The following is a 27617-nucleotide window of genomic DNA, read 5'->3' as shown; positions in this document are numbered from 1 at the left end:
TGTAAGTCTAACTAGATCCGGTTTGGTCTCCAGCTCCAGCTCCAGAGAAACATGGCAGAGCTTTCTCTCTGAAAACAGCTGCCTCCTCCTCCTCCTACAGGAAGCGATCAGAGAAAAATCACTCTGATAATGTCAAAGTGACATCAAACTGGGTTTGAGTCTTTAAAAATCTCATAAACACTGTGCCGAAATGAAAGAGCAGTGGTATTACACCTCCTTTCCCATTCTGTTTTTCATCAGGTAACCATATTTCCACACATTTCCCATAGATGCAGATACACATTCTTTCACTGGCAGTATCCTACAGTGAAAGGAGGGAATTGTTTTGTTCTTTCTCTGATGTTGCTTTTCAGATGTTGCAGAAAGTGCTGGAGGGTTTTGTTTGCAGGTGCAGCTGAAATATTACGGAGTTATTTTTGGGAAAAGATTGAGCTGGAGGAGAGAATGGTGTTGGCAACAGGAACACACTGACCTATTACCTTTCAGTCATAAGACAGTGTTGGGGTGGTCACTTGTCCATTGGGACCTTATTATTGAAGACCTCCTGGTCTGTTTGCAGTTGTCAATGATATACACCTCACTGCTAATAACCTGAAAGTTGAATTTTAACTTTCAGGTTAAAATTCAACTTTCAACTTAACACGGTTAGGCAAAATACTCCTTCATATAACAAATGCTGAAAATTAATTCATGTCTATGACACATTCACAAAAGACTTTTAGATTCTTCTTTTTGGTAAAGTTTTTTAGAACATATGAATTTTAGCTCAGTCTGTGGAGCTGTATTGCCACATTGGAGCATAACGTTACAGAGTGGACGTGTTACTGTATCTCACCTCCTGACTTCATGTTGTGCTCCTCTCTCCCTGCAGTGTACTGAAGCACTCTGTGGATGCCACCTTTGAAGACCAGGGTCCCAGTCCAGGCTACCGGATAGAAATGTCCATCTTCTATGTGGTCTACTTTGTGGTCTTCCCTTTCTTCTTTGTCAACATCTTCGTCGCTCTGATCATCATTACCTTCCAGGAGCAGGGAGACAAGGCCCTGTCTGAGTGCAGCTTGGAGAAGAACGAGGTAAAGCACAGACATGACAGACAGCTCAGAGCTTTATGTTGTTTTGGCTGCCAGTGTCTGAGACGTTTGAGCACAGCCAGCCACAGACCGTGGGTCACAGACGATTCCCTCTGCTCACATCAGTGCAGAATCTGAATGATCAGTAACACATGTGTTCTTTGAATGGAGACAGTGAAGCAGAGGTGTGGTGTCTGTCTTTGTTACAGAGGGCATGCATAGACTTTGCCATAAACGCCAAACCTCTGACACGCTACATGCCAGAGAACACGCAGTCCTTCCAGTACAGGATGTGGAAGTTTGTGGTCTCAGCTCCGTTTGAGTACTCCATCATGATCATGATCGCTCTCAACACTGTGGTACTCATGATGAAGGTAAGAACTATTGAAGAAGATGTTAATAATTAAATGCAGATTTGATATAGTGGGTTAAGCTTGTTCAGATGTGTTCAGATCTTTTATGAAGTCAGTCCTGGATTCATTAGCTTGAGGAAAGAAAAGACATTTTGAGACACAGCCTCTTTCTCCCTGAGGGTTAGATGTTCAGACGGATACTGCTCTCAGGTCAGTGCAGTGAACATGAAGCTACAGCTAGCAGCTGTTTAGCTTAGAAGACTAAAGAATAGACACAGAGGGGACACAGCCGGCCTGTGTCTGTCCAAAGGAAAGACAGTCTGCAAACTAGCACCTCATAAACACACTAAATAACAGGTTGTGTGTCATGTATTTCATCGCTGGTGCTGATCTTCTCAGCAAGAAAGCGAGTTGGCCTATTTCTTAAAATGTTGAATTGTTCCTTTAATAGTCTTACAGCTACAAGTCAGCAAGGAAAACCTGATGAGCAGAAGTGTGCCCTGTATCATCCCTCACCTCTGTCTTTCAGTTCCACGGAGCTCCAGAGTTCTATGAAGCGATGCTGAAGAACCTCAATATAGTCTTCACCACTCTCTTCTCTCTGGAGTGTATCCTCAAGATCATTGCTTTTGGTCCTCTGGTGAGTAACGTTTACCGAGCACAGCTTCATGTCCTGAATTAAAAAAAAAACAAAAACTAATGATTTTCAACTGCTGTCTCTCAGAACTACCTGAAGGACGCCTGGAACGTGTTTGACTTTGTGACAGTGCTGGGCAGCATCACTGACATCCTGGTGACTGAAATCAATGTAAGAGCACCCTTCCCCACCCACTGCACCCTCACCTCAACAAGGCTGAATGCACTGTCTCCATACAGCACTGCTCTCATGGTAATGAGCTTGGGCAGGGACAGTCTGTACAGCAAGCTTTCAGCAAACAAGTTAACCAGCCATATCAGCAAAGACAATCACGTGGCAGTGGTCCAGGGAGCCTGATCGCTTTAGACGCAGGGAGAGGGGAGGATTGTGAGGGAGTCTGTTGTTAATAGGCAGGATTTATCATACAGGGCTGATACAGGAGCTGAGGGCTTCTCTGAATCCAGCTCAGAGACTAATCTTTAATGCGTGCTTTACACTGGACAAATACCCTGCTGTGTTTTCTGTGTTTGACAGTTTCTTTGACAGATTTACATGTGTGTATTTGTTGACCTGTATCAGTTTATGTTGTGCAATATGACTGTTCCTGTTCTCTTGCTTCTCCCTCCTCCCTCTTCCTTTCTGTTGTCCTTACTCTGCCTCTCTCTCTCTCTTTATATCTCTGTATTTTTCTGTCCTTCTCTCTCTCCCTTTACATTTTCATCTTGTTGATTGTCGTCACTGGTGTTGCCATGCCCTGGTCCCAAACATCACTAGACTACGGTGAGTGACATTCTGTTGCCATCTTCTGCTCTTAGCTTGCATAGTGTTTTCTTTAACATATAAAATGTTACTCCAGCTATTTAGTATTGTACTGCCATGAATGTGGGGAGGTCATGAGAGAGGCACTAAGAAGAATGGTCAGAGCTGATGTCACACAGGCTCAGATATCCCGACTTTAGCCCTTTTCAAACATGGTTCTTCTTGCACACGGTGAATGAGCTGACAGATGTTTTCAAAACTCTTCACACGATCAGTACAACAGCAGACAGACTGTAGATCAGAACTGTTTTCTGACTCAAACTCATCCACCACCTTAACTCTGTGTTCACAGTCCATTTGCACATGAGTACATGCTGTTCTTAAAGTTGTTAAATTCAAATTCTAAACCAGACATAACACAAAATTAATGTGAATGAGTCTGTAATTTCCTGCGTTCTGCTTCATTTACACCTGGAAAGAAATTTTTAAAAAATGCATTTACTCCAAATTGGGCCTTAAAATACCGAGCACCTCGTTTCATTCCTTGATGGCCTCTATCAAAGACCTGTGCCAGGTGAGACAGAACCCAGAACATTTTGTAATCATATGGGACACTGTGCTGTTTCACCATTCTCTTCCAGTCTGAGTGGTTTACAGCCAGTCTCAGGACAGTGCCACTTTCCCCTCCACCTTACTCTCCATTCCTGAACCTCATAGAGGAAGTGGGAAAGTTTAGGATCACCAGCCACAAGAGTGTCAGGATGGATCAGGCTGCTTGTTGGTAAAGAGGAGTGTGGGAAGATTTTTGAGAAACTGACGTCAGTGCAGAGAAACGTATTTTACCTACTGTAAAAAACAAACAGAAAAGCTGCAGCAGCACAAGGTTTATTACACTCAGAGAGAAATTAAATGTACATATCAATAATATAATCAATCACTTAACTGTCATTTCATTTGCACAAAGAAAATCAAATCAAATCAGTCTGACACAGTTACAATGATCAAACCTGCACTGCTCTCTAAGCTTTTCTTCGTTCCATCAATGGGAGCAGCATGAATGATTTTATGAGCAAACCCTTTACATACAAATGGGTATTTGTATGGGTATTAAACGAGTCTCCACTTAATGTCTTGTCATTTTATGTTCTGTAAAACTGGAAGCAGAATTCTGATAAACCATGAAGATGATTAGCACATTTATTAGTGGGTTCATTTGAAAAGTGTCCTGATGGTCATTGGTCCAATAGAACAAGGTTTAAAATGCTTCACAGATGAAGCCTGTGAGAGAAGAGAGAGCAGGCGTCTTCCTTCACATCTTCACATGGCTGCTTCTTATGCAGACGTCAAATATTGCATAAACACAGTTTATCTGTTTATCTGTTCTATATTTGTAGCCTTCTTCCTTACTCTGAGATGACTCTGCCATCATCAGGGTTGCTTCCTCAAACACAACCGTTTCCTCAAACTCAGTCGCACTAACCGCGATGGTTAAAATTGTATAATATGTTGAAATATTGAATCATTGGAGTGCTCCTCTGTGGCAGGAGATGGGTTTGTCTCTAGTGGGCCATCACAGCGTGTTTCAGTGAGCTCAGCTCGTCGCATGAGAACGTTCTTCTTCTGGGGGTGTGTGGAATGATTCACAGCAGGGACAGGCTGTCATGTTTAGTGATGGGCCAACAGTCTACACAGTTTCTTTGCTGAATGATGCCTTCAACACAGAGTGCCCGTCACCAGCTGATAATCTGTAACCAGCTGAAGTGACTTTTAAAATAATGAAACCCTGATAAGGGTGTGTTTTAATCAGAGAGGTGAGAGGGGTATTTGGTTGGTAAGTGCTTGATGTCCCACGTATGTCTCACAGGACAGACTGCTGAACCTGAGCTTCCTGAGGCTGTTCAGAGCCGCTCGGCTCATCAAGCTGCTGAGGCAGGGATACACCATCCGCATCCTGCTGTGGACCTTCGTCCAGTCCTTCAAGGTGCTCACACACTGTGTCACACGCTCACTTTGCACACGCACACACACATGCCGTGTGTGTATGTTAGCATCCACATTGGCGTGCACACAGACTAGTTTACTTTCACAAACTCGCTTCACAGCCATGTACAGTATCTCCCTGCACACGCAAACTCAAACATCCTGGAATAATTCAGAGTGGATATTAATAATTAAGTGTGTTTTGGTTTCCCATTGTTCCCTTTAGGCCCTGCCTTATGTTGCCTGCTGATTGCTATGCTGTTCTTCATCTATGCCATCATTGGGATGCAGGTGCGTGATGCCGCTCCGCTGTGGTCACAGAGGTCATGATACTCATACAGTTTAAGACACATCATTAAATTGTTGTGGCTTAAACATGAAAAATATTAATTGCACCTTGCTAAGACAGGACAAATCCATTTCCCTCTCTGTGTCTCTGTGTCTGCAGGTGTTTGGAAACATTGACCTGAATGAGGACACAGCCATCAATCACCACAACAACTTCCGCACATTCCTCCAGGCTCTCATGCTGCTGTTCAGGTATAAGAAGCCTTATTATATAAACATAAATACATCACATGAGCACGTTAGAGCACTTTGACCAAACACAGACTGTTTTCCATGAAAGAGTCATCCCTTCCAGTTGGGCAAACAGCCCAGTAGGTAATGAGCAGCTGAACCAAAACCATAGTGTTATTTAAACATGAAATTGTACCTCATCAATATTTGATGATATCACAGCTACAATGGCAGTTATAGGGAAAGGTATAAACAAGGCACAGTAGTGTGTGTTCAGCAAACATGGACAGAAACCTAGAATTAGTCCACTGGGTATAATGACTCATTATACAAGTACAAGAACTTGGAGGGGAAACACTCTGGACCTGAAGACACAGTCAGACAATCCATCCTATCTGTGAGACTCTTATAAAGTGAGGCAGGAGAGGAGGGAGATCCATTGTCATTCTTTAGGAAACTACAAACTAGTCTATGGTCCTAACCTGCAGCAGCACAATCAGATCTTTGACTTACATATCCATTAAAGGTAATGACCTGCTTAATTAACAAAGTTTATCACCCAAAACAACTACAGGGTTAAATAATTACAGTATTAGTATTCTTGGAATATTAGTACTTATGTATTCATGTATAAGAAACATACCATTTTTGCGGCTAGTCGAGGTGAAATGCAAATGCAATATTTTTTACTGCTACCACTAAAATCATAGGAGTAGTAATACTCGGATAAACATCCTCAAACTCTGAGTACATCTCTGTTACATAGATGCTGCATTTTAAAGCTGATGGGGAATTTAAAATGACCGTCCATGATTGGAACAGTCAGTGTTCGGGTTTGTGATTTGGCCCTGGCTTCTTGTTTACTTGCGGCCTTTTTTCTTCTGAAACAAATTATCCATTTCATTTGAATTTCTGCAAATACTTGGATATCAGCCATGAGGTGAATACACTGAGAAACAGCAAATCATCAAACTCAGTGGGCTGGATGGTCCCTTGCCAGGAGGGATCTCAGGTGGCAGCAGATTCTGAAGTTTTAAGAAGTTGTATACTAAGAACGAGTCAATACATCCCCACTGAAACTGTAATTTGTGAGAACAGTGGAAGACACAGAGCACTGAGTTCATTCTTAACCCTAGAAACAGTAATGTGACAAAAAAGGTTCATTTCCAACGTTTACACTGCACCGCTCTTCCTCAGTGGATGGAGTTTGCTGAGTTGGGCCTCTGTTGCTCTGTTGGAAGAAGGAACACTTTGAGATCTAATCAGAATTCTGTCCCGTCAGTCAAATGTGATCAAACCACAGACGCACAGTGCTGCTGAAGCACAGAAGCCGGGTCTTTAAGGATGTTTTTTGTTGCTTGTTGTGTTAAGATTTGAAACCAGGTTTATAGGATCTTTAAGTAAAACATTGTTACAGCAACACACAGTAAAACGCAATCTGCCAGCCAGGTTCACTTTAGCTTCAAGCCAACTGCACATTTTTAATTCAGCTCCTGCAGCATCTGCATTATCTGACTTTTTCTGTAAGAGGCGTTAATTTAACATCACTCAGCTCTAATTAAATTCTCATTTGTTGAAGCTGAACAGTAACAGACCTGTCACATGCTGCCAGTCTTTTTATGTGTCTTCTGTGTGTGTGTGTGTGTGTGTGTCTGTGATATTCTGTGTATCAGGAGTGCAACTGGTGAGGCCTGGCACGAGATCATGTTATCATGTCTGAGTCGCCGACCCTGTGACGAGCGATCAGGGACCCATGGGAAAGAGTGCGGCAGTGATTTTGCCTACTTCTACTTTGTCTCCTTTATCTTCCTGTGCTCCTTCCTGGTCAGTACTGAAATACACCAGCACTGTAGCCACTGTAACAGCTGTGGCCTCTGATTCATTCTGTCTCAGGTCACAGTGACAAAAGCTTGTGGTTTGTTTGTAGTGAGTGTAAACAAATGTAATTTGACTTATTGTATATGTCCAATCATATTTTTTACAGCAAAGTATAAAAAAAAAATAATAATACACAAATAATATTGTGTATTTTACAACAAAATACACAATATTAATGTTACATTGTTATAATCATACATATTATCATACAGCCATCTAACCACTAACAAGCTAGCCGCCCTATGATACTATAGCTATGGACACTCAGGACCTGAGTTCCCTCAGTGGTCAGCACTGTCAAGATGTTGGTATTGTTCAGCCGTACAGATTGACACGTCAAAGTTCGTAAGATAAGACATAAGATATGTGTGGATTTTCTTTGCCTCCACAAGCGTCTCGGCTCATCATGCCGGTGCCACTGAGATGAACTGATCTGGCTCCAAACGTACTGTTTTAAACACTAAACCAGAACAGAGGTGTAAACCCAACCTAATGTCTGTGTTCCAGATGCTGAACCTGTTTGTGGCTGTCATCATGGATAACTTTGAGTACCTAACCAGAGATTCCTCCATCCTGGGACCTCATCACCTCGATGAGTTCATCCGGGTTTGGGCCGAGTACGACCCAGCTGCGTGGTATGTTCAAAGCTCCCTCTGAGCCCCAGAGGATAAAATACAAAGTAAAGTGGAGGGAATAGACAGCCTAACCTTGCTCCTCTCTTCCCCGTTTGTGATTAAGGTGACTTAATGAGGCCTCATACACAGGCCTCAGTCCTGTACCTTGTTGTATGCAGTCAGCCCACTGATGATCATTGTTTTATTTTAAGCTGTCCTGAACGTTTGTTTATTTATGTGCTTGTTCTTTTCCACAGCGGACGGATTTCCTATAAGGATATGTACAATTTGTTACGCGTTATCTCACCCCCCCTTGGCTTAGGGAAGAACTGCCCTAATAGGGTAGCATACAAGGTTTGCAAATACCAGACATTTCCGTCACAAGGGTGCTTTGTGTACCTCTATACCAAGAAACTTTGAACTGAATGGCTGTGCACCAATGAAATCGCCTTTAGTCTAGCACCTGCCCCTCCAAACTGACTGGCTTTGGTTGATGATGCCGGAGTGGAAACAAAGCTTTCAAAGCCACGGCATTGTCCCAACATGCCGCCTGCCATGCCTACTTTCTCCTGTCTGTAATGTTTAGATGGCAGAAATGTTTTACCTCACATTTCTATCAGATTCAAATGTAAAAAAAAAAAAAGTATTGAAAGAAAAAGTCTTGAAAAGTCTTCAAGACTTTGAAAGAAAATCACCCTTGAAAGTCTTGAAGGACCCGATTGCTACACAGCTGAATCAGATCAAAAGCCTTATGAAGAGTATGATTTGATCTTTACATGAAGACGTATTCTAGAGGAAAGTCAGGCTATGAGTGAAAGCCCCAAACCAGAGCTTGGGCTGGCATTGAAACCTTTGTCTCTGTGTTCCCTGGTTGAAGTACCAGTGGGATGTTTGCAAGCATGCTGAGGCAGACATCCCTGTTACAATGCTGTCATTTCTCTTCCCTCCCATCAGCATCCTGTGTGTTGGGTCAACCCATCGTCCTTTCTTCTCTCCCCTCCTCCCCTCTCCCACCAAACTCACTCTTCACCATCCCATGTCTCCTCTCAGGGATCCTGAGGTCCACAGCGATGCATCCCCGTGCCCCCACGCAGTGGCCGAGGATGGCATCCACCTAACATCACACTTTAGGAAATCTATTAACAACAGATTTCTGTTTTTCCTTTCCATTATTCTCTTGTTTTGTTGATTTCCTCCCTTTGTTCCTCTCCTCCTTCTCTAACTCCCCATCCTTCTCTGTTTTGGGTTTTGTTTGTTTTTGATTTCCTTCCCTGTGAAGTGGCCGTATCAAGTACCTCGATATGTATCAGATGCTGCTCCACATGTCCCCACCATTAGGTTTGGGAAAGAAATGTCCGCCAAGAGTCGCCTACAAGGTAGACCCACTTCTTCCTCTACCTTCTTCCCTGTGCTCGACAACCTTTCTTCCACTGGCGTGAACTCAAAGCCAGTGTCTGTGCTCTGCAGTGTTCCCTCGTTTATTCACTTTGTTTTTGCTAGCGCTCTGATATTTTTGGTGTAAGCCCCCACCTCATCTTTACTGTCTTTACTGTTTCTTTGAGCATAGCTGCTTGTGTGGGGCTAAGACCCATCACTAATGATAACAGCATAGAGCTCAATGAAAAAAACTTTAAGACGTGTTAACTAAGATATATTATGTTTATGGAGGAAACTTGCTCCTATGTCAGTATTTCCTTTGAGTGGTACGCCCTAGTTGGGGTTTTATTTTGTGGAGCAGTGTGTGTGTGCCTGTGTGTGTGTGTGTGTATGTGTGTGTAGTTGGGTGTGTGCGTAGCTTCTGTTGCTTTTCTGTGGAAGATCTTCTTTCTATATACGATTTTCACTGTGTGGTTCTGTCTTTGCTACCCGACCCTCTCATTCTTTCTCGCATTTCATCTCAGCCTATCCACTGTTGGAAAAGTTGTGTGTGTGTTTGCGTGTTAGAATGTTACTGCTGCACAACATCCACAAAATACATCACTGTGATTTTGATTTTATTTATTTATTGCTGAACATTGACTGATATAAATGAGAAAAGCCTCCATTTCCACCTGATATTAATGTGTGATCGGTATCTGGATGTCTTATCTGAGTCAGGAAAGCCACATGTTGCAGGGGATCAGGCGTGATCATCATTAGCACTGGTCATATTGGGATCAGATCAGATCTAGCAGTAGGGTTAGCAAGGATCCCAACTGGCTATGATCAGTAACATCAGCCTAGTTAGCAGGGCTGCCTTCCATACACGTATTATGTATATACCCATTTCATTCCAGTTTAAGCTCACTGGACTGTTCATCATCTTACAGCTGTTTCTTTTGTAACAGGTGTAGATGAAAATGAGTCTCTTGAACAGATCCATTGTGTTTATTAAAAAGCCTACCAGCTCTGAGTACCTTATAATGTGTGTTGAGATCTACTCACAAGCTGAATCCAGATGATGATACCAGGTGTAAAGGCAAAGGCCCATGATGAGATAACAAATCCAGATACAGGTTGCATGTTGTTACCAGGTGGAGGTTGTATTAAGTCCACACGGACCCAATGATCCATATCCACAATTTTTCACGTATGCTGTAAAAAAGGTTTGCAGATAAGACCTGGTTAAGATTGTCTTTAAGTACAATCTATGATCTCAGTTATTTAGTCTTTAGTTTCTAGTTGCTAGTATTGCTTTCTCTCTAACTGGTTGTGCAGCCTGTGGTTGTGTGTACGTATGTGTGGGTGTGTGTGTGATCATATGCAAATTAACATGGTTGTATAGTGTATATGTGAAGGTGTGTGTATGCGTGTGTGTGTGTTTGCCCCTCAGCTCTCCATCTCCGTCTCATTCTGACTCTGGTCTTTCTTACTCTCTGCACTGCCACTGAGAGCACATGTATATGAATGCTTTTTGTGTTCAGGGGAGCTCAACTCTTTCAGCAACAATCCCACATCATTCTGATGCATCTTAGTGCTTGCTATCAGTCCTATATGAACCAAGTCTTCCTGCTACGGCTGCCCAAGCTTGGTGGAATGGACACTTTTTTTTATTGTTAGCTCACACACTCAACCTCCTCAACTCCAAGTTGACGATTGTTAGGATGGCAACCACAGAGTCGAGCTCCTGCGACTGCCGAGGCACCTTCATGGTTATGCGTTACATGCCTTCTCTCACCTTTTCTTTCGGTCAATGTCAGTCTTGCACCAGTGCACTTTGACTTGCAGCGTATTGCATACTGTAGCCAGTAGCAGTGAATGTGAATGTCCAGTTTGTCTCCTCTGTACGTACTTGTAGAGAAGGCTTTTTGTGTGCTGAACTGAGTCACAGTAACATTCTGTCAATACGGCCATAGTTCAAACATGAAACAAAACTTAGCAAAGCGCCTTTATGCTCAGAGAATGAATCCATGGAGGGTATTTGATCACAGCAGCACACAGATTGATTTCTCTGGGTGGACTGTATGTTCTGACTGGGCTGTTTGTTAGAACTTGGTTGTCGTGGTCTAATGTCCGTCTGTCACCACTTGTCTCCTCTTCTCAGCGTCTCGTCAAAATGAACATGCCCATCGCTGATGACAACACCGTCCACTTCACCTCCACCCTGATGGCCCTGATCCGCACCGCCCTGGAGATCAAACTGGCCTCAGGTCAGAGAAACGCAACACAGAAGATAATAAAAATGAGTAGAATAGACATATGTAAAGGCATTCTCTGTGGCGTGTAAACCCCTGTACTTAAGGGTGTAGCAGGTGAGAAACGTAGCTTGGAGCCAATCTATTGTACTTTAGGAGTGATTACTGATTAACTGTATTCTTGAAGCCATGGGAGCCTGACAGCTTCATTTCAGACCAATGGACTGTGGACTGAACAGTCAGTCTTCTTCTAATGTCTGATGAACTAAACTAAGTAAATATGATGTTCATATTATTTAGGTTGAATATATAGTTAGTCACCAGTTAAACTACTTTATTAAATATGCCGTTTTTTTTTTCAGTTCACCTAAAATGTTCCCAAATAACTGATAAAGTCATAGCAAAAAACAAATGACTTCAAATGTCTCAAACTCCAAAATGCGCCTCACTGCGATGTTATGTGAAATGCCACCTTTAGCAGCCAGCCAGTCCCAACCACAGTGACAGATGTGTGCAAGAACCAGCTGCTATTTATTGTTCTCAGAGCTGCAAATCTCCCATTTGGGCTCATTACACGTCTTTGTGCTGTGCTGGGTGTGTCTGCTGGATTCTCTCTCCTGGCTTCACTGCCTCTGAAGCCTCAGCTTTTTTTTTTACTGACTTCTCTTCATGCCTCGTCTCAGGAACAACTCCTTCACAACTATGTGCTTTGATAAAGGGGGTTAAAGGTCTGTCTCTTTCTCTTTCTCTCTCTCTTTGGATTTTTAGGTATGGTAGCCCAGCGATTATCTGACGCTGAGTTAAAGAAGGAGTTGTCCACAGTGTGGCCCAACCTCTCACAAAAGACCATGGACCTGTTGGTGACGCCACATAAACGTAAGCATTTCACCATCAGCACCATCACAGTCACCTAAATATCTGGATCTCCTAAAAAGACGTTCTCCGTAATGTAGAGTAACATAAATTATATCTGGGGAGACATTTACTTCTCTACAAATGATGTCTTTTCTTCACTGAGCACTAACTTACTAATTAAACAAAACTGTCTTTATGTGAAAGTTCAACTGTAACTTTTCACACCTTATCTAATCTTTTTTCTCACATTCATAAAGGACAGTTCATCATTAAGTAATTAGCCTGGATGTCTCAGGGTTATTACCATGGTGACAGTACGTAATGAGGCGTTGTGGATGTTTTTATTCTGCATGACGTGCTTTGGATTTGTCCTCTTCACCATCAGTCAGAGCCCCTGATGGATAATCAGGAAAAAAATACTCACGCCTATACATTTTTTTCATGTTTTTTTTTTTATATATATATCATATCAAATGACTGTGACATTTGATATGATATGGACTGTGACAGCCCACTCTTCAGGGCTGAAGCCAACCCAGAGATGCCAAGATACAATAGAGAGTTGAAGTCATGATGTATTGTTCCAGCAGGTGGTCTCTGCTCTGCTGTAACTCACTGCAAACTCTCACTCAGCTTTTCTTTAATCGGTCGCTCTGAAAGCTTAAGCATGTTCCTGAGATTTACTTTCCATATGTTCAGACAAATTAGATCCAGTACAGCACTAATCAGAATTAGAAAAACTTTATTAAGTTTCAGAACAAACATCAGAACAAATTCCAGAGCTGAGTCTAAAATCACTCCCTGCTTACTGTAGAGGAGAGATGCAGTCAACCAAAAAAAATCTTGGCTGCCTGAAAATGTACCTACTCTTCAACCACTCAGTTGGTCTCAGGGGAAAAAAAAAATCTGCACGTGAGCTCAAGATTAACTAAATCAGCCACAGTGCTCTGAGTGCACTCTAGCTGGCAGCCTTATTAGCCTGAATGAGCTAGTAAAAATAGTAAAAATGATAAGCTGGGATTAGTTAACGTGTCAGTTACTTTGGGTAAATGTTCAGTAAATGTACAGTGAACGTTGAATAAAGTAAATCTCCATTAGGTAGTGAATGCTTCCACTGGTAGTCTGTCCCTTCCACCGCCCAAAATAATGGGTTAATCCAGGAAGACCACTGATGATTGACTGATTTCTCCTTATGAGATCAACATCAGCGATTGTCCAACCAAAACGTCCAAAACGACAAAACGCTGTGTGGGAACTGTCAGTGATGACAAAATGATGATGATTAACAAGTGTCCAAAATCTCAGGTTGCCTCTCACGACTGAGAAAGCAACTACAAGTGTCTTTTATTTACAGAGGAGTAAAGTTTCTTACCATACCACAGATTTTTTTTGTCAATTGTTTGCCATTTGTTTACTGACTAAGAAGTTACAAAGGCTTAAACACAAGCCTGTTTTGTGTCTTGTACCATGTCACTGCCAAATCAGCTCTCCTGGGTTCCACTCAGAGCCAAAGACCCACGTCAGAAACCTACACACCACAGACACCAGGCCCAGGTTTACTAGAGTCCGTCTCAATGCAGATTTTCTGTTAAGGCTTAAAGATGTAGTATAGTATAGTTAATTCTGATAAATTAAGTTAAAATTAAGAGTATAGGTGAAAGTAAAGGGTTTGATAAAGTACAGTTTGGTCAGTGCAGTGAGTGAGTACCTGTGCATGTGTCCCTCCACATGAGTGCATTAAAAGACGAACCCTCCTGTGCAGCTGTGAGCTTTGCTTTTGCTGCCACCTGTTGGTAAGAAGTGTTCACCACCTAACTACACAGAGGCATTTTCAGTCAGCTCTTTCATGATGCTCTTTTTGTTTACATTAAAAATCTATTTTAATTACCTGCTGTGAATTAATTAAATCACACTCATTAAGAAGTTTCTTTTCTTAAAACTAAACCATTAGGGAGACGAGCAGGCAAATAGAGATGAATTGAGGAGGGAGGGATGAATGAGTCAGCAGAATTTCCTCCTCTGCTCCCTCCTTTCTTTCCTGTACTGTCCTCCTTCCTCACATCATTTCTTCTCTCCTCTCTCTCCTCACCTCCTCAGCCAATGAACTGACGGTAGGGAAGGTTTACGCAGCCCTGATGATCTTCGACTACTACAAGCAGAATCGAGCGAGGAGGCTGCAGCTGCAGCAGCAGCAGCAGCAGAACGCGTCAGGCTCCCAGGTACAACATGCACACCACACGTACCCGCAGCTGCACACACACACACACACACACACATGCACTGAAGCACACCCACATTGGATGCAGTAGTGCAAACCCGATGCATGCGCCCACTTACACTGTGTATGCACACACACTGACCCACACTTTGACGGTATGCCTGCATGCATACACACATGCAAAGAAGATTCTTTTGTATCCACCAGCCGTTCAGCGGTGGATGACAAAATCAATCAGCTGCTTCCCCAATTTAATATTTCCACTGTAAAAGCACCCAGTGATCGGTTACCCATTACTATTGATCCAGTTTGCATTGAAGGCGCACTCACAAGCCACAGCCAAAGATGAATCTGCGTTTGGCTGCTGGTTGGTAGTTATTTGCAACCTTGCACATCTACTGTACAGGTGTACGTTTGTTTCTGCATACACAAACACTCACACAGACGCACACAGTTGTACAGTGCTACATACAAGCATGACTGCGAGAAATGAATATTCTGGCCCCAGTCTCTACATCTGGGTGGCACTGAGCCCCCCGCTGTCAGATCTGGGTCCGACAATATTCTGCCTGCTGCCTCTGAATGTCTTCAGCATGTTGCCATCCATCTCTCCTCCACAGTGCAAGGTCGGGGCTCTGTTTAAGCCATTGCTGCCTCTGACTCACATGCAGGAGAAAGGCCTGCCTATGATGTTAAACAGTGTGGAGCCTCCCAGCATGCTTCAGTCCCAGCCCAAATCCAATGCCAAGTCCCAGCCACAGACCAGACCTAGCTCCAACTCCCTCAACAATGGAGGCACGCTGTAAGTTCAACACTTCAGGAACTAAAACTTCATTTTCCACATGAATTTTAAAACCTACAGTTGGGTTCACTGCATCCAGAGTACAAACCAAGTACCAGCATTTAGATTAATACTAGATTTTGGTGTAGAATACTGCATCCAGGCTGAAAATTTCACTTCTTAATTACCATATAAATGTAAAGACTGAGGGACATATTTACTTTTGGGTCACAGTCTGAGTGTATTCAGATGACATAATGATAAGCATGTTCATGGGAAAGACACAAAAACTGCAGCCATCGAGGGGGGGGGGGGGGTGCAGGTCCAGCAGCTGGGGGCAGGAGGAGGTGGAGATGGTGTTGATGTTAGTAATGAGGTAAAATACAGCAACACACTCACTTTAATATATCAGAAAAAAGAGAAGCTTAGTTGTATGTTTCGTCATTGTAATTCTATATTTAATGCATATATATATATATATATATATATATATATTTCTGCTGCTCCATCCTGACACGTGGCTCTTGTAAATCCTCTCTGCACTGTTTGTGCCTGATCTACAGAGGCTGAGAACTGAAGTACATTTTTGTCTTGTGTTTAATACACCAAGACAAAAATCTAAGATCAGGTTTATCACATGGAGACCAAACAGTATGATGTAATTTAGCACAGGAATACAACACATTTAAGCTGGATTTACTACATAAAAACTAAAACCTACGTTCACGTTTACTGTGTCAAGACTGACAGTTAAGACAAGGTACTATGCACCTACTGTAACCTGCAACTGCTTTAACCTGGTGTACCAGGAGTATATAGCATAAGTACATGGTCAGGTGTAAGGTTCAATTTACCACTGGATCTTTTTGAAAGTATGATGGGTGCTACATGCAGATTGATGCTTCTCTGCTCGGCTGTGCTTAGACTCCTTAGCTACATAGAGGCAGCTAATGTGCACCTCCTTAAACCTGTTACAGTACGTGTCAGGGCCGCTGCACTGAGACCACTGTGATACCTCTCAGTAAAGGCTCAGTAAAATTCTCTTCTCCAGTAACTGTGGCCCCTATGAACAAAGGACATCCATGAGTGAAAACACTGCCTCTATTCATTTTGTTTGTATAAAAACCCCAAAGTCCACAGAGATGTTGTTAAACTGCCCAATAGCACATATATTTACTATGTATTCAGCTTTACCTTCAGATAAACTGACATCAACAAATATTATATTTAAATCTGAGGCCACATTTTATCATCCTAAAGGAATTCAATTGTATTTCAAAAAGCTATGGACAACAGAGCCAGCTGTAAATTACCAGAGGACTTGCAGAGATAAGACAGGACACTGACTGTCTTGCTAGTCTCACCCAGAAGGCCTTTCCTCGAATGTCTGAAAATGTCAGATCACACGGACATTACTTGGATAAACTGACCGCATGTTTGAAATCTAAATGGTTACTTCCTCTCCTGGAAAAAATATCCCACTTTAGTAAAGGGTTAGGTTATTGACATAAGCAAATAAATCTGTCGGATTTATCCAAATCAAGCCCATCACTCCAGAGCACTCCTGGTGCAGCAGATCTGTGTTGCATGTGTTGTTGTATTTGTCACATTTCTGGATTTGTAGCGTGTTTCCCTGAGTGTTTGTGTTTTCACTTTTGTCTGTGTTTTCATATCTGGAGCGTTTTTGTTTTTTTTTGTATTTGTATGTGCTTTGTCCTTAGGGGCCACTGTACAAAGTCAATGACTCATGATTACTTTAGGATTATAATCTACACTGTCAGATAATTCATGACTCATCCACACAGTGTTTAGTGTTGAGTTGATGGGTAACTCCTACTCTGAACTTTAAATCAGTCTGAGTGTTAAAGGCCACTGAACCTTGAGAGAGAAGCAGATCTGCTCTTAACCAGCAGCTCAGGCTAATTTCCCATCCTGATCTTACGTCTGCTCAGATGAGAAGGTTTACTGCAGGGGATGTGAATCCAAGTTTGTCTGCTGTACTGTATGTATTTTCTCTCTGGCAGTGCTCACATGTTTTTCATTCAGAGACATAAATGAGCGTACTGTATAACGGGGGAAGAGAGCTAAGTCAGAGGCAGCTGCTTTAGATTCTCTGAGACGTTTCACCTCTCATCTGAAAAGCTTCAGGTCTGACTGACTGGTGGTGAGTCCCAGGCCTTTAATCTCTGTGGGGATGTTCATGCTTTGGCTGCTCTCCCCCTATGCACTAGATTATCAGATTTTATGTTACTTATCTTATTGTTGTTAAGTAAAGCACTTTGTAACTATGTTTTGAAAAGTGCTTTATAAATAAAATGTATTTTTCCCCACAATGAAACCAAAAAGTAGTATGCAGTAGTAGTATCTGAGTGTCTGCTACATGGAGAACAATGAGTGAGTAAACAAGGAGGGGATGTTGGACACAACCAGTGAGAGTGGTTGAGGTAACGTGGGTCATTAGGCCACTTGGTATTTGTGTCCGAGAATTCAGAGTCGCAAAAATCAAGATGTGCATTGTTCATGAGAACAACACACCGACAGTGTCTGACATATACCAGAACACCCACACCCATCATTTTCAGTGTAAGCTGACACGCCAGCAGCAGCTTGAAGTGCATCTGTAAAATATAATGCAATGCAGCCGACGTGTTGTGCTTTAAACTCACCGGTGGAGGAATGGAGGCTGATGAGTGGTGGTGTCTTGGACTCCGCACCAGTCAGTCAGTCAGAAATAAAGGCGCAGGAGGTGAAACGTACAAAAAAAAGACCATTTGCCTTTGACTTAGATATCCTGTGACATTGATAACTGTAAATCTCCACAGACACAGGCAGATCATACAGATAATGTAATAATGATATAACACAATGTAACATGGTCTCAGAAAAACCTACCATGCTAGAGGAGCTTCTTAAACAAAGAGTGGGTTTGCTTTTACTGTTTCACTCACATTTTCATTCAAAATAATATTCACAGAACCGTGTGTATCAAATATTGGATAATAGCTATATAGATGGTTCAAATCCAATTAAAGGTTTCACTCAAACCACTGAACTGTGCTCACACATTGAATATATATAGATCTAAGTGTGAAAATGTTAACCCTGTAACCTGATTTACACTGTATGATGATGATGATGATTAGTATTATTATGCTGAGCTGTGACTGATATAACACACAGGCCAGGTCATGATCACAACATCAAGCCATCACCTTCCTTGGTGATGGAGAAACCCAAGGCTAAGAGAACCATATCCAGGGGCCCGTCAGAGGACACACCAGACACTGCCGTCATTCAGGTACCGTCCAACACGTGGTGTGTATGTGAAACTGTACACATGTTCTGATCTGCTCCTGTTGAATGTGACAGGACTTAGTTGTTGTACTGATGCAATTAGTACTGTGGAAATGTACACTATAGTAAATTAACTGAGTGAGTCATTATATTAAGTCCAGCCTACCTGTGTGTAAGTGCAGCAGTTTGCAGGATTCAGAGTTTGTGTGAACATTACAGTAACATTGATCAGCACAGGGTTCAGGCTGTTTAACATCTGCTGCTTAAGGAGAAGTAAAGAGGAAAAGTAACTCTCAGTCCACCCTACCCCTACACACACCAGTGATGCTAATGGGCTTGTGTTTGTGTGTCCGTCCAGGAGTCAGTGGAGATGAGGAGGATGGAGACCAGTGCCAGCAGTACGATCCCAGTCCCTGGCACGGGTCTGGAGAACCAGGGCAGAGCTGCTTCTATGCCTCGCCTTACTGCTGAGCTGCAGGTAACATCTCATCTGCTCCACATTTGTGTTCAAAACTTAATTAGACTCAGTTTTAGTCTTAGTCATCTGACAAGGATGCATATTATTTATAGTCACATCTTAGTTGTTTCAGTCAATAACTAAAACTAAAGATCTTTATAGAGTTTTAGTCAGATCTTTGTCCTGCATTTTTAATTCTGATGTTGTGTTTTTCTAGCCTGTTGGGAGATTAGCAGAGAAAACACTGTGCCTCTTCATAGCAGAATGTAATGGCTCACACACACAGTGCTCATGTCATCCTGCTCTGCAGTGATACAACAGATCGACTCTCCTCAGTAAATCCACCTGTCGTTCCCAGACTCTGGCTGCTTGAACAGAGTCGCCCAGTCACTCCTGTCCTCTCGTCTGCAGAGCAGAGGCTGGATTCACTCACATATTCACTAAAGCACTGTTCAGTGTCTGGGTTTAGCTTCAGATGAGCAACTTAAGCCAGCCAGATAACATTTTTGCAGTAATATACCTTTAGAGAAAAGCTGCAGTAAGTTTTAAATGTTTAACATCCTGCTTAAATCCAGCACTCAGTCCTTTTTTTTCTCGCCCTTTTCCTCAGATGTTTTATCTAATTTTAAATGGGACTAAAGATTCATTTAGTCTGTACAATTGTGATATTTCTGTTATATTACACATCTTTATTACACAGGAGCTGTGAGCAGCACATTAGCAGGGTGTCTGCAGCAGCTTCATGTGTTCTTCATTATGTATTTATGTCTTTAAGTGTATTTAGTTTATTTGTTAGGAACAGGTTCAGTTGCAGAAGCAGTGTCCGATGTACTGTTCATGTGTATAAAGCTGAAGCTAATTTCCAAAGGGAAATGCCAGTTATGGCTTATTGAATGATGACTGATAGATTAGTTCATTTGTCCATTCATCTGCTCCCACAGTTTTATTTGTAGACAGAATTTGTAATAAAATTCCTCATAGTTTTTGTTGTAAAAGTCACTTTTTTCAGTTTATTGCTTTGTTTGTCTTTTTAAAAAGTGTTGTCAATCGATTTGCTTTTTTTTTTGTCACAGTTTTTGTTGACTGAAGAAACACTGTACCACACCTACAACTTTCTGTTAACTTCTACCACCACCAGAGTGTTTGGAACTTTCTTTCTTTAGCGAGAGGGCTGTTAAACACATCTTATCATAGCTCTACATTTTCAGTGAGTGAAGGAAAAGTGTGCTGTGCTTACATTACTGAAAATAACCCAGAACAACAGTCAGTCAGTGCTTTTTTTTCTAACAGTGTAGTGAACCATCACATAGAACGTTTCTTCTGTAACAGCATGGAAGCATGGACTCACTATTCATCCGGTTAAGGCTGAAAAACTCTAAATGAATCTTTCACTAGAACCTAAGAAATATAATAAGCCCCTCATTTCCTGAGTGATGTTGATATTGATCGATTCATGCATTTAAAGTGCATTCCTCTCACAGCCCATTTGGAAAGAGCTGTTGTTGATCCTACTTTCGCTGCAGAGGAGAAGTCTACAGTAATCTGATTAGATCCTGGCCGGTCGCCAGCTGTTTGTCCACTATTGTTTTTCTCCTGCTGCCAACTGAAAAGATGGTAGTGGCTCCAAATGGCTTTGGGCACAAGATGCATGGGAGAGGAAGACGGTAATTGGGTTACTGTAGAAGTGAGAGAATCTAGAGTAATAATGAAAGGATGTAAAGAACAGGGGCGGGAGGTTGCCTTGTTGACTTGCTGTCTTATTTTTCTCACCTTTTGGAACAGAGGGCAGGAAATCCTTTAGCCAATTCAATTAATGCTGGCCTTTTGGAAGTTGCCTACGGCTGCTGGAGTGTGCTGGGAACTGTACCGTGCAGTCTGAACTCTGGGGCCTCCGCTCCTCAGTTGCAGGAGTTTATCTGTCATTCTTGCTATTGCATTTCTTTTGCTTAATTTGAGCTGAGGATCAGGAGGTGACATGTGTTAAGACGTGTTCTGCTCTTTAAGATCCTTCTTTGTGCGCTCTTTAAGATCCTTCTTTGTGCTGTGGTGACATGGGAAACCTGAGTGACTCAGTCAGTCTGGCCTGTCTGTTCACAGTGAGGTCGCTGAGAAAGCAAAGCCCCACTCTCTGTTCCTCTAACCCAGGTGATACTGAACATTCAATCCTGATTTTTGCAGTTTCATCACCTTTTAATACAGTATGTGCCGAACCCTCATTTTAATCTGTAGGATATGCTCCGGTCGACCTCTCTCCAAATAACAAGCCTGGCAGGCGAGAACAGAGGGAATCGATACTGGTATGTTCTCCGAGTTATCTGACAGAGTCACGGAGGCAGAGTCCAGGATGTGCTGAAAGAAGCAGACAGAGTGAGCACTGGACAGAAACCCACAGAAAAATGTCTGTGTTTCATCCTGTGCAGTGCGTTATTTATTTTTTTTTCTCTCTGGCAGCTGATGAAACCTGCAACAGACATCACAGAACAGCACATGGTTCAGTAAAGTAGCTGACTGAAATACAGTGTTGAGGTACCTGAGTGTTTCTGGGTAATGCAGCTTGATACCTATTTGTTTTTTCTCCATGATTTTTAGTTACTTTACATATTTTACATGCCAGATGTAAATATGTAAAGTAACCACTTGCTATCACAAAAGACAGACAGTAATACTTGCCACTACCCCCCTCTGTCCTAAATAACTGTAAAGCATCAGTTTTCAACAGGATTGTGTCATTTTTCTACAAACAAAACGACTTTAATGACATAAGAACTGCACAGAAGTTGGCTGTCAGTGAAAGATTTGATCGCTTTCATCAGAACAAAACTGTAGCTGCTGCTGATGTTGCTTAATGTCCCTCCTCTCTTTCTCTGCTGTTCTGTTTTTTTCTGCTTCCTCTCCTGTGAAACAGCGGGGCCACTCACGACACTCTCCAGGGATCCATCTACCTGTACGTACATGCTGTCACACAGCCTACAGTATATACCTGTTTATGGTTCCTGTATTGAGTGTATTGTATTGAGATGGTGATGTCAGATGATCACATGGACTCACATGGACCAACACCAGCATACAACCAGAATCACTATTATTCTGGATCATGAGCCTGAATCGTGTATGGTCCCGTAGCTTTAAAGCCCCTCTGTGTGGCATGTGAAAACTTCCAACTTTGACGCCCCCCAGTGGCAGGATTTGAGAGGACATTTTTGCCACTGCATCTGTTGTTACCAGCGTATGTTAAGCTATTTGTATAGGTCTTGTCATTGTTGATGCAGTTGATTCTGTGTGTCTAATAACATGACACAAAAATACATAGGATCCAGACAGGGCTGTAGTCTGGATCTTTGAAACCCTGAGGTCATGAGTTAAAACTGCTCCAGCAGAACTCTTATCTAAGTCTTACCTACGACATTTCTGACCAGGTATGTAATTCTGGTTGAGGATCTAATGTCAAATTCCTTAATATTTAGCTTAATTATATATGTGTATGTGCAGTATATATATCTCATCACACATTAACAAGTTCAGATGGTTTCCTAACGAGTCCTTGTAAACAAAGGGAGTCTGTTTTAGCTAATGAAGGAACTTCCACTTTGGATGAAACACCTGCTCCTTTATTCTTCAGCGGTACAGTGGAAATGTGGTTAAGTCAGAGCTGTAGGTGCAGGAGCACCAGGTGTTCCCACTGCTGCAGTCCTTATATAAAGCTATTAAAAGCTTTACTCTTCTATATGGCAGCACAGTCAATTTGTTTTAAAACTTTATGTATACTTTCATATCATTTCACGCCTTAATTGTCTTTAATCACGTGGTATCGTGAATAAAATTCTGGTGTTTTAATGTGGATTCATACCATCTGCAGTGGGAACAGTCAGATCCTGCTCAGTGGAGCGTGTCAGAGGGTTCAGTAAGTGAGTCAACAAATGAGCACTCAGAAGAATCAGGTGTAGTCTTAGTATGAAACTGGAGCTATATGAAAACTACAAGTGCTCAGTGACCCTCTCTGTCCCTCTATCCCCCCTCCCTCCCTCCCTCCCTCCCTCAGTCTGTCCCTGATGCCAGTCCCATGAGGCGCTCAGCCTCCACTGTGGCCCCACAGCGACCCCAGGAGGTCAACCTGAGGGACTACACCCTGGAGAAACCCAGCCAGGAGCGGCCCCACCACCATCACCACCACCACCGCTGCCACCACCGCAGAGACAGGGATAAAGACAGAGAGAAGAGGCAGAGGTCTTTGGATACACCTCTAGGTGGACAACCTCCAGCCTCTGCTGGTTAGTCAGCACACACACACACACAAACACACAAACACACTGTGTATTCAAAAGTCGCATTTGTTGGATATTTCTTCCAAAACACCCTCAGGACTGTCTCCTCAGTAACTGGTTTTAATGTTGTGGCTGATCGTTCAGTTGTTACATAATAGAAGAAACAAAAGAAACAGAAATAATGTCAGTGGACAGTCACACTGGCTGCCCTGTAACCAAAGTCCAGTCTTAAAATACAATAAAAAAAGAAAATGCTAAAATGTCAAATAGTAAAGTAACTATACAGGTGAGCAGGGCTGATAAACTGTTATACTGCATTTAGTACTGAATTCAAATATACTTGGACAAATCCTACATTATTGTTTGTTGTTGAGAAACAGTTGTCAGTCCTGAGAGACTTTATCAAAGGTCTTTTTTGGGAAATTCACTCCCTCTCATTTTGGTGGAGAGCCTCTGCTGGTTGCCTGGCAACTGCTAAGCAACAAGTGTCCAGCACATCATCCCCATCAAACAGTAAATTGTCATTTTTAATATTTTTTACAGGTTAAGTAAAGGAGATGTTATTTAGTGGTGGGAGACAGAGTTTGTCCCCTATGGACAGAGCCAGGCTAGCTCTTTCCAGTATTAATGCTAAGCTAACGGGCTGCTGGCTGTGGCTCTAAATTTAATGAATAGATATGAGAGTGGTATTAATCTTGTCATCTCTCTGCCAGAAAGTTAATAAGTGTATTTCCCCAAAATGTTTCCTTTGGACAAAATTAATCATTTTATATAAGTGTCCTTGACTTTGACGACACAGTGCAGTTTGCTGCAATGTACATTTTGGTTTAAACCTTTGTTAACAGTCACAGTTTATGGTGCGTTTCAGAAATGAAATTCAATGCTACATGTGATCACATGTAATAAGCCATCTATAAAAATGTGTAAGGGTGTTAAAGAAGTGGAGTGGAGACCCTGCAGGGTCTCAGCTGTGATAGAGATCAGCAGTGGTCTCTCTGGGTCTGACTGTGAGACGGCAGCTCCAGACACACACTCAGATAAAAGAGACTGAAAGACATGACCCCACGACCCATTGATTAATAGGTAGCTGCTCTGCAGGGTGAAGCTGTGGAGAAAGGAAAACAGTCAGTAGAAGGGATAAAAACCCTTCACTGTCTGTCTTAAGGCTGCTGCAGAGTTCTCTGCTTCAGCTGAGGACAGAGTGTCCAAAGGACCAGCTTCTCACTGAGTGTAGACAGAGTGGTGTTTATAGGCAAACAGTGAGGCCAGTATTGTTGGACTGAAGATCCTCTTATCTGGTATTCTATCATTTTAGGTTCTTTTTATATTAGACTTTAAGCATTTACAAAGAATGTTGTTCTTGTGAGGGTGGACGAACATCTGAAAAAGTAAGAACATGGACTGTTGTTGTTTTTAACCAGTGGCAAGAAAGAATTACAATACAGACTGGATCTGTTTCTTGGCATGTTCCAGACAAGTTTTTTTGAAAATTTCGTTGTGGACAAAGTTAGCTTATGAGATTTGAGAACATGAATGATTACATACAGGACGCATTCATATAAAAAGAATGTGGCCTCCAAACATGGTCTGACTGATTGGATCTCAATGTGTCTTGGGTGCATTCACACCTGTACTTAGAGCTGTCCACTTGTGATCGGATCACCTGAGACTCTTGCTAATACCAGGTCTGAACAGGACCTCAGTCTTGTAAGTGATTTCCCAAATATACACCTGCGTCACCTGCAAGAGCACACAGCTGCATTTTCATTTTGACATGTGACCTCAGGAAAAGCACGTGTGTGAATGATCAAATGCACAATGGCTGAATTCCATGTAGCTGCTTCAGTTTCAGGGTCCTAGTATTGTCCATACTGGTACACTGTCATGATTTAGTGGGACACTGGAACAGAACAGAGCCATCGTTCATGTTAGTAGTGAAACCTGTGCTTTTCCTACTGTGACAAATATCTGCTGAGAATAATAACTTCTTATTTCTTACTGAACAGAAATAAATGCCATGACAAGTAGACAGGCACTCCAGAACCAAAGTAAATCCATCAAAAACTCTAATTTTATCTAGAATAGAGAAACGTACACTTTCACCCTGTAATATTTTCCTAATCCCCGGTTGCACCAGGAGAGCCAGGGTCTGACCCAGCTGCCTCCAGAGAGCGAGCCCACGATCGCGGACGCTCCCACGAGAGGAAACACCACCACTCCTCAGCGGACAAGCAGCGCTACTACTCCTGCGACCGCTTCTGCAGCCGGGAACACTGCCACACCAAATCTGCCACCGCTAGCTGCGCCGCCTCCCCCAGCGAGGGGCAGGAAACCAGCAACAAGCAGGTGGGAGGGCACAGGCGTGTAGAGTAGGGCCAGATGAGACTTAAGACCAGGTGAAGAGGATTTCTAAAGGGTCTGTGGTTTCAGCCATTGGTCAAAATGATACTTTATACTTTTCACAGCAGTTTTGATGGCTGATTAAAACTAATGCTGTTATATCTGATGTGTGAAGTGTGACTGTTACAGTTCATCCACCTCCAGACCAGCTAAAATCTACCTGCAGGCTGCAGATGTCGATGTAGGGAACTGGCCAGCCGCTACACAGGCACAGCCTATGTTGTATTGCTAACACACGGCATGGTGGTGCTTGTGTTTGTTTGTTTGTTGGTGTGTGGTAGGGTCCCCTTCAAAACATGTTGCAGTGTGTACGTTTTGTTGTGAATATTAATGACCCATGTGAGATTTCAGCTTAAGTAAACCAGCTTAAAGAGCAGCTCCATTAAGACACACACCACCTTTCCACTTCATAGTAGTTTTATCTCTGTGAAACTAGAGGCCTCAGAGGCCTCTGTGTGTAAATGGATCAGTTCCATCATAAATGTGTCCTAGAGGTGAACTGCTTTGACCAGATGTGTTTCTTAATACAAGCTCGTTGTCAGTCTGCTATACATCTGCATGTTGATGATGACTGACGCAGCAGCGCGGCCTTAGACCAGCATGGTGCAGGTAGCGTGTTGAGTGTAGGAGAGGCAGTTCAGGAAAAAGTGAGAAGAAGCAGGGAAACTGAAGGCTGATGATCCCTCTGCATGCTCGTATTACTGCTTTCTCCTCTGTCTGCCTTCAGTGCAGCCTCTCATGGCCTTTCACTTCTTTTCCCACTTTCTCTTTTCATCATTTTCCATCCATTTTGTCTGTCTGTCGTTACCTTTCCGTTAGTGTTTGTTCTTTCATCCTTTGTTCTGTCCCTCATTTGTTCTGTGTCATCACATATCACATTTTGATGTCTTTCCTTTCCTCTCCTCTCCTCTCCTCCCTCTGGTGGCCCTGTCCCTGTTTCCTTCCCTTTACCTTTCCTCTCTTATATATTTTGCTCATCGTTCTCTCGTTTCAAATTGCTTGTTCAATTTTCATCTAGGGCAGTGGTTGGGTTAAAGGCAGCCCAGTGGCACTGAGTTCCAGTTCTAGCACGCCAAGCCGCGGACGTCGGCAGCTCCCCCAGACCCCCCTCACCCCACGGCCAGGGGTGGCCTACAAGACTGCCAATTCTTCCCCCGTGCACTTTGTGTCCAGCCAGGCCTCTCTGAGTCCTGGCCGGCTGAGCCGCGGCCTGTCGGAGCACAACGCCCTCCGGCACAGCGGCTCCCGCCACTTCCCCTGCCCTGTCACTCGTATCAGCTCCGAGCCCTTCTTGGGCCGGGGCCATGGCGATGCCCTGGGCAGCCCCTACGGCAGCCTCCGGGACCAGCTAGACGTCTTCCAGGATGTGGCGTCACTGTCGCCCAGCCCCCGTGCCGGACGCTCATCTTGGACCGCACTGCCTCGCATGATGGGAGCCCTGCTTCCGGCTCCACAGCAGAACCTTGGGGTGCCCAATGGGTACCACTTCAGCTTCGGGGGCAACACCAGCCCAGGCTCTGGCGTCAGGGCACCCAGGTATTACCAGGAGGCAGAGGAGGACGAATGGTGCTAGCATGGCTTTAAACCAACCTTTTTAATGCATTTTTGAGGAACTGTGATGAGTTTTATCATCTTCTTTGAAGGCTTTAGTTTACATTGTCACTGTGTGTGTTTAATGCTGTATTTTAATCCTGACTTGGAGAGCTAAGTTTAGGGAGAACATCTAAACAGGGAGAACACTTGAAGTGGGTAATATTTGAATGTGAACAACAAATTGTAAGGGCACATAGCGTTATGAAGTAGACTTTTTGCCAACATCAGATATCTTACCGTAGCTATCCTTGATTTGCTTTGACCAGTGTTTTGTTGACACCACCATATCGACCCTCAAACTGCATTACATCAGAAACACAGACTATACACAAG

General features: G+C 42.9%; 1 protein-coding gene across 1 annotated transcript in view; it reads left to right on the top strand.

Moving 5' to 3' along the window:
- The window catches only part of LOC121184486 (voltage-dependent N-type calcium channel subunit alpha-1B-like), a 55375-nt gene extending 28023 nt beyond the window's left edge, over positions 1-27352 (top strand). The window contains 22 exon segments of the mRNA XM_041042170.1: positions 872-1073; positions 1280-1444; positions 1953-2063; positions 2148-2231; positions 2835-2840; positions 4684-4800; positions 5026-5035; positions 5038-5090; positions 5248-5339; positions 6992-7142; positions 7704-7831; positions 9090-9186; positions 11334-11439; positions 12193-12300; positions 14377-14498; positions 15118-15299; positions 18459-18576; positions 18931-19050; positions 21935-21973; positions 23069-23297; positions 25429-25637; positions 26710-27352. Coding sequence (XP_040898104.1) covers positions 872-1073; positions 1280-1444; positions 1953-2063; positions 2148-2231; positions 2835-2840; positions 4684-4800; positions 5026-5035; positions 5038-5090; positions 5248-5339; positions 6992-7142; positions 7704-7831; positions 9090-9186; positions 11334-11439; positions 12193-12300; positions 14377-14498; positions 15118-15299; positions 18459-18576; positions 18931-19050; positions 21935-21973; positions 23069-23297; positions 25429-25637; positions 26710-27264 — 3004 coding nt within the window. The 3' untranslated portion in view covers positions 27265-27352.
- The last annotated feature ends 265 nt before the right edge of the window (positions 27353-27617 follow it).

Source organism: Toxotes jaculatrix, chromosome 7 (assembly GCF_017976425.1).
Source record: "Toxotes jaculatrix isolate fToxJac2 chromosome 7, fToxJac2.pri, whole genome shotgun sequence".
In the NCBI taxonomy this organism is placed as follows: Eukaryota; Metazoa; Chordata; class Actinopteri; family Toxotidae; genus Toxotes; species Toxotes jaculatrix.
This window is presented reverse-complemented; position numbering and strand designations above follow the sequence as displayed.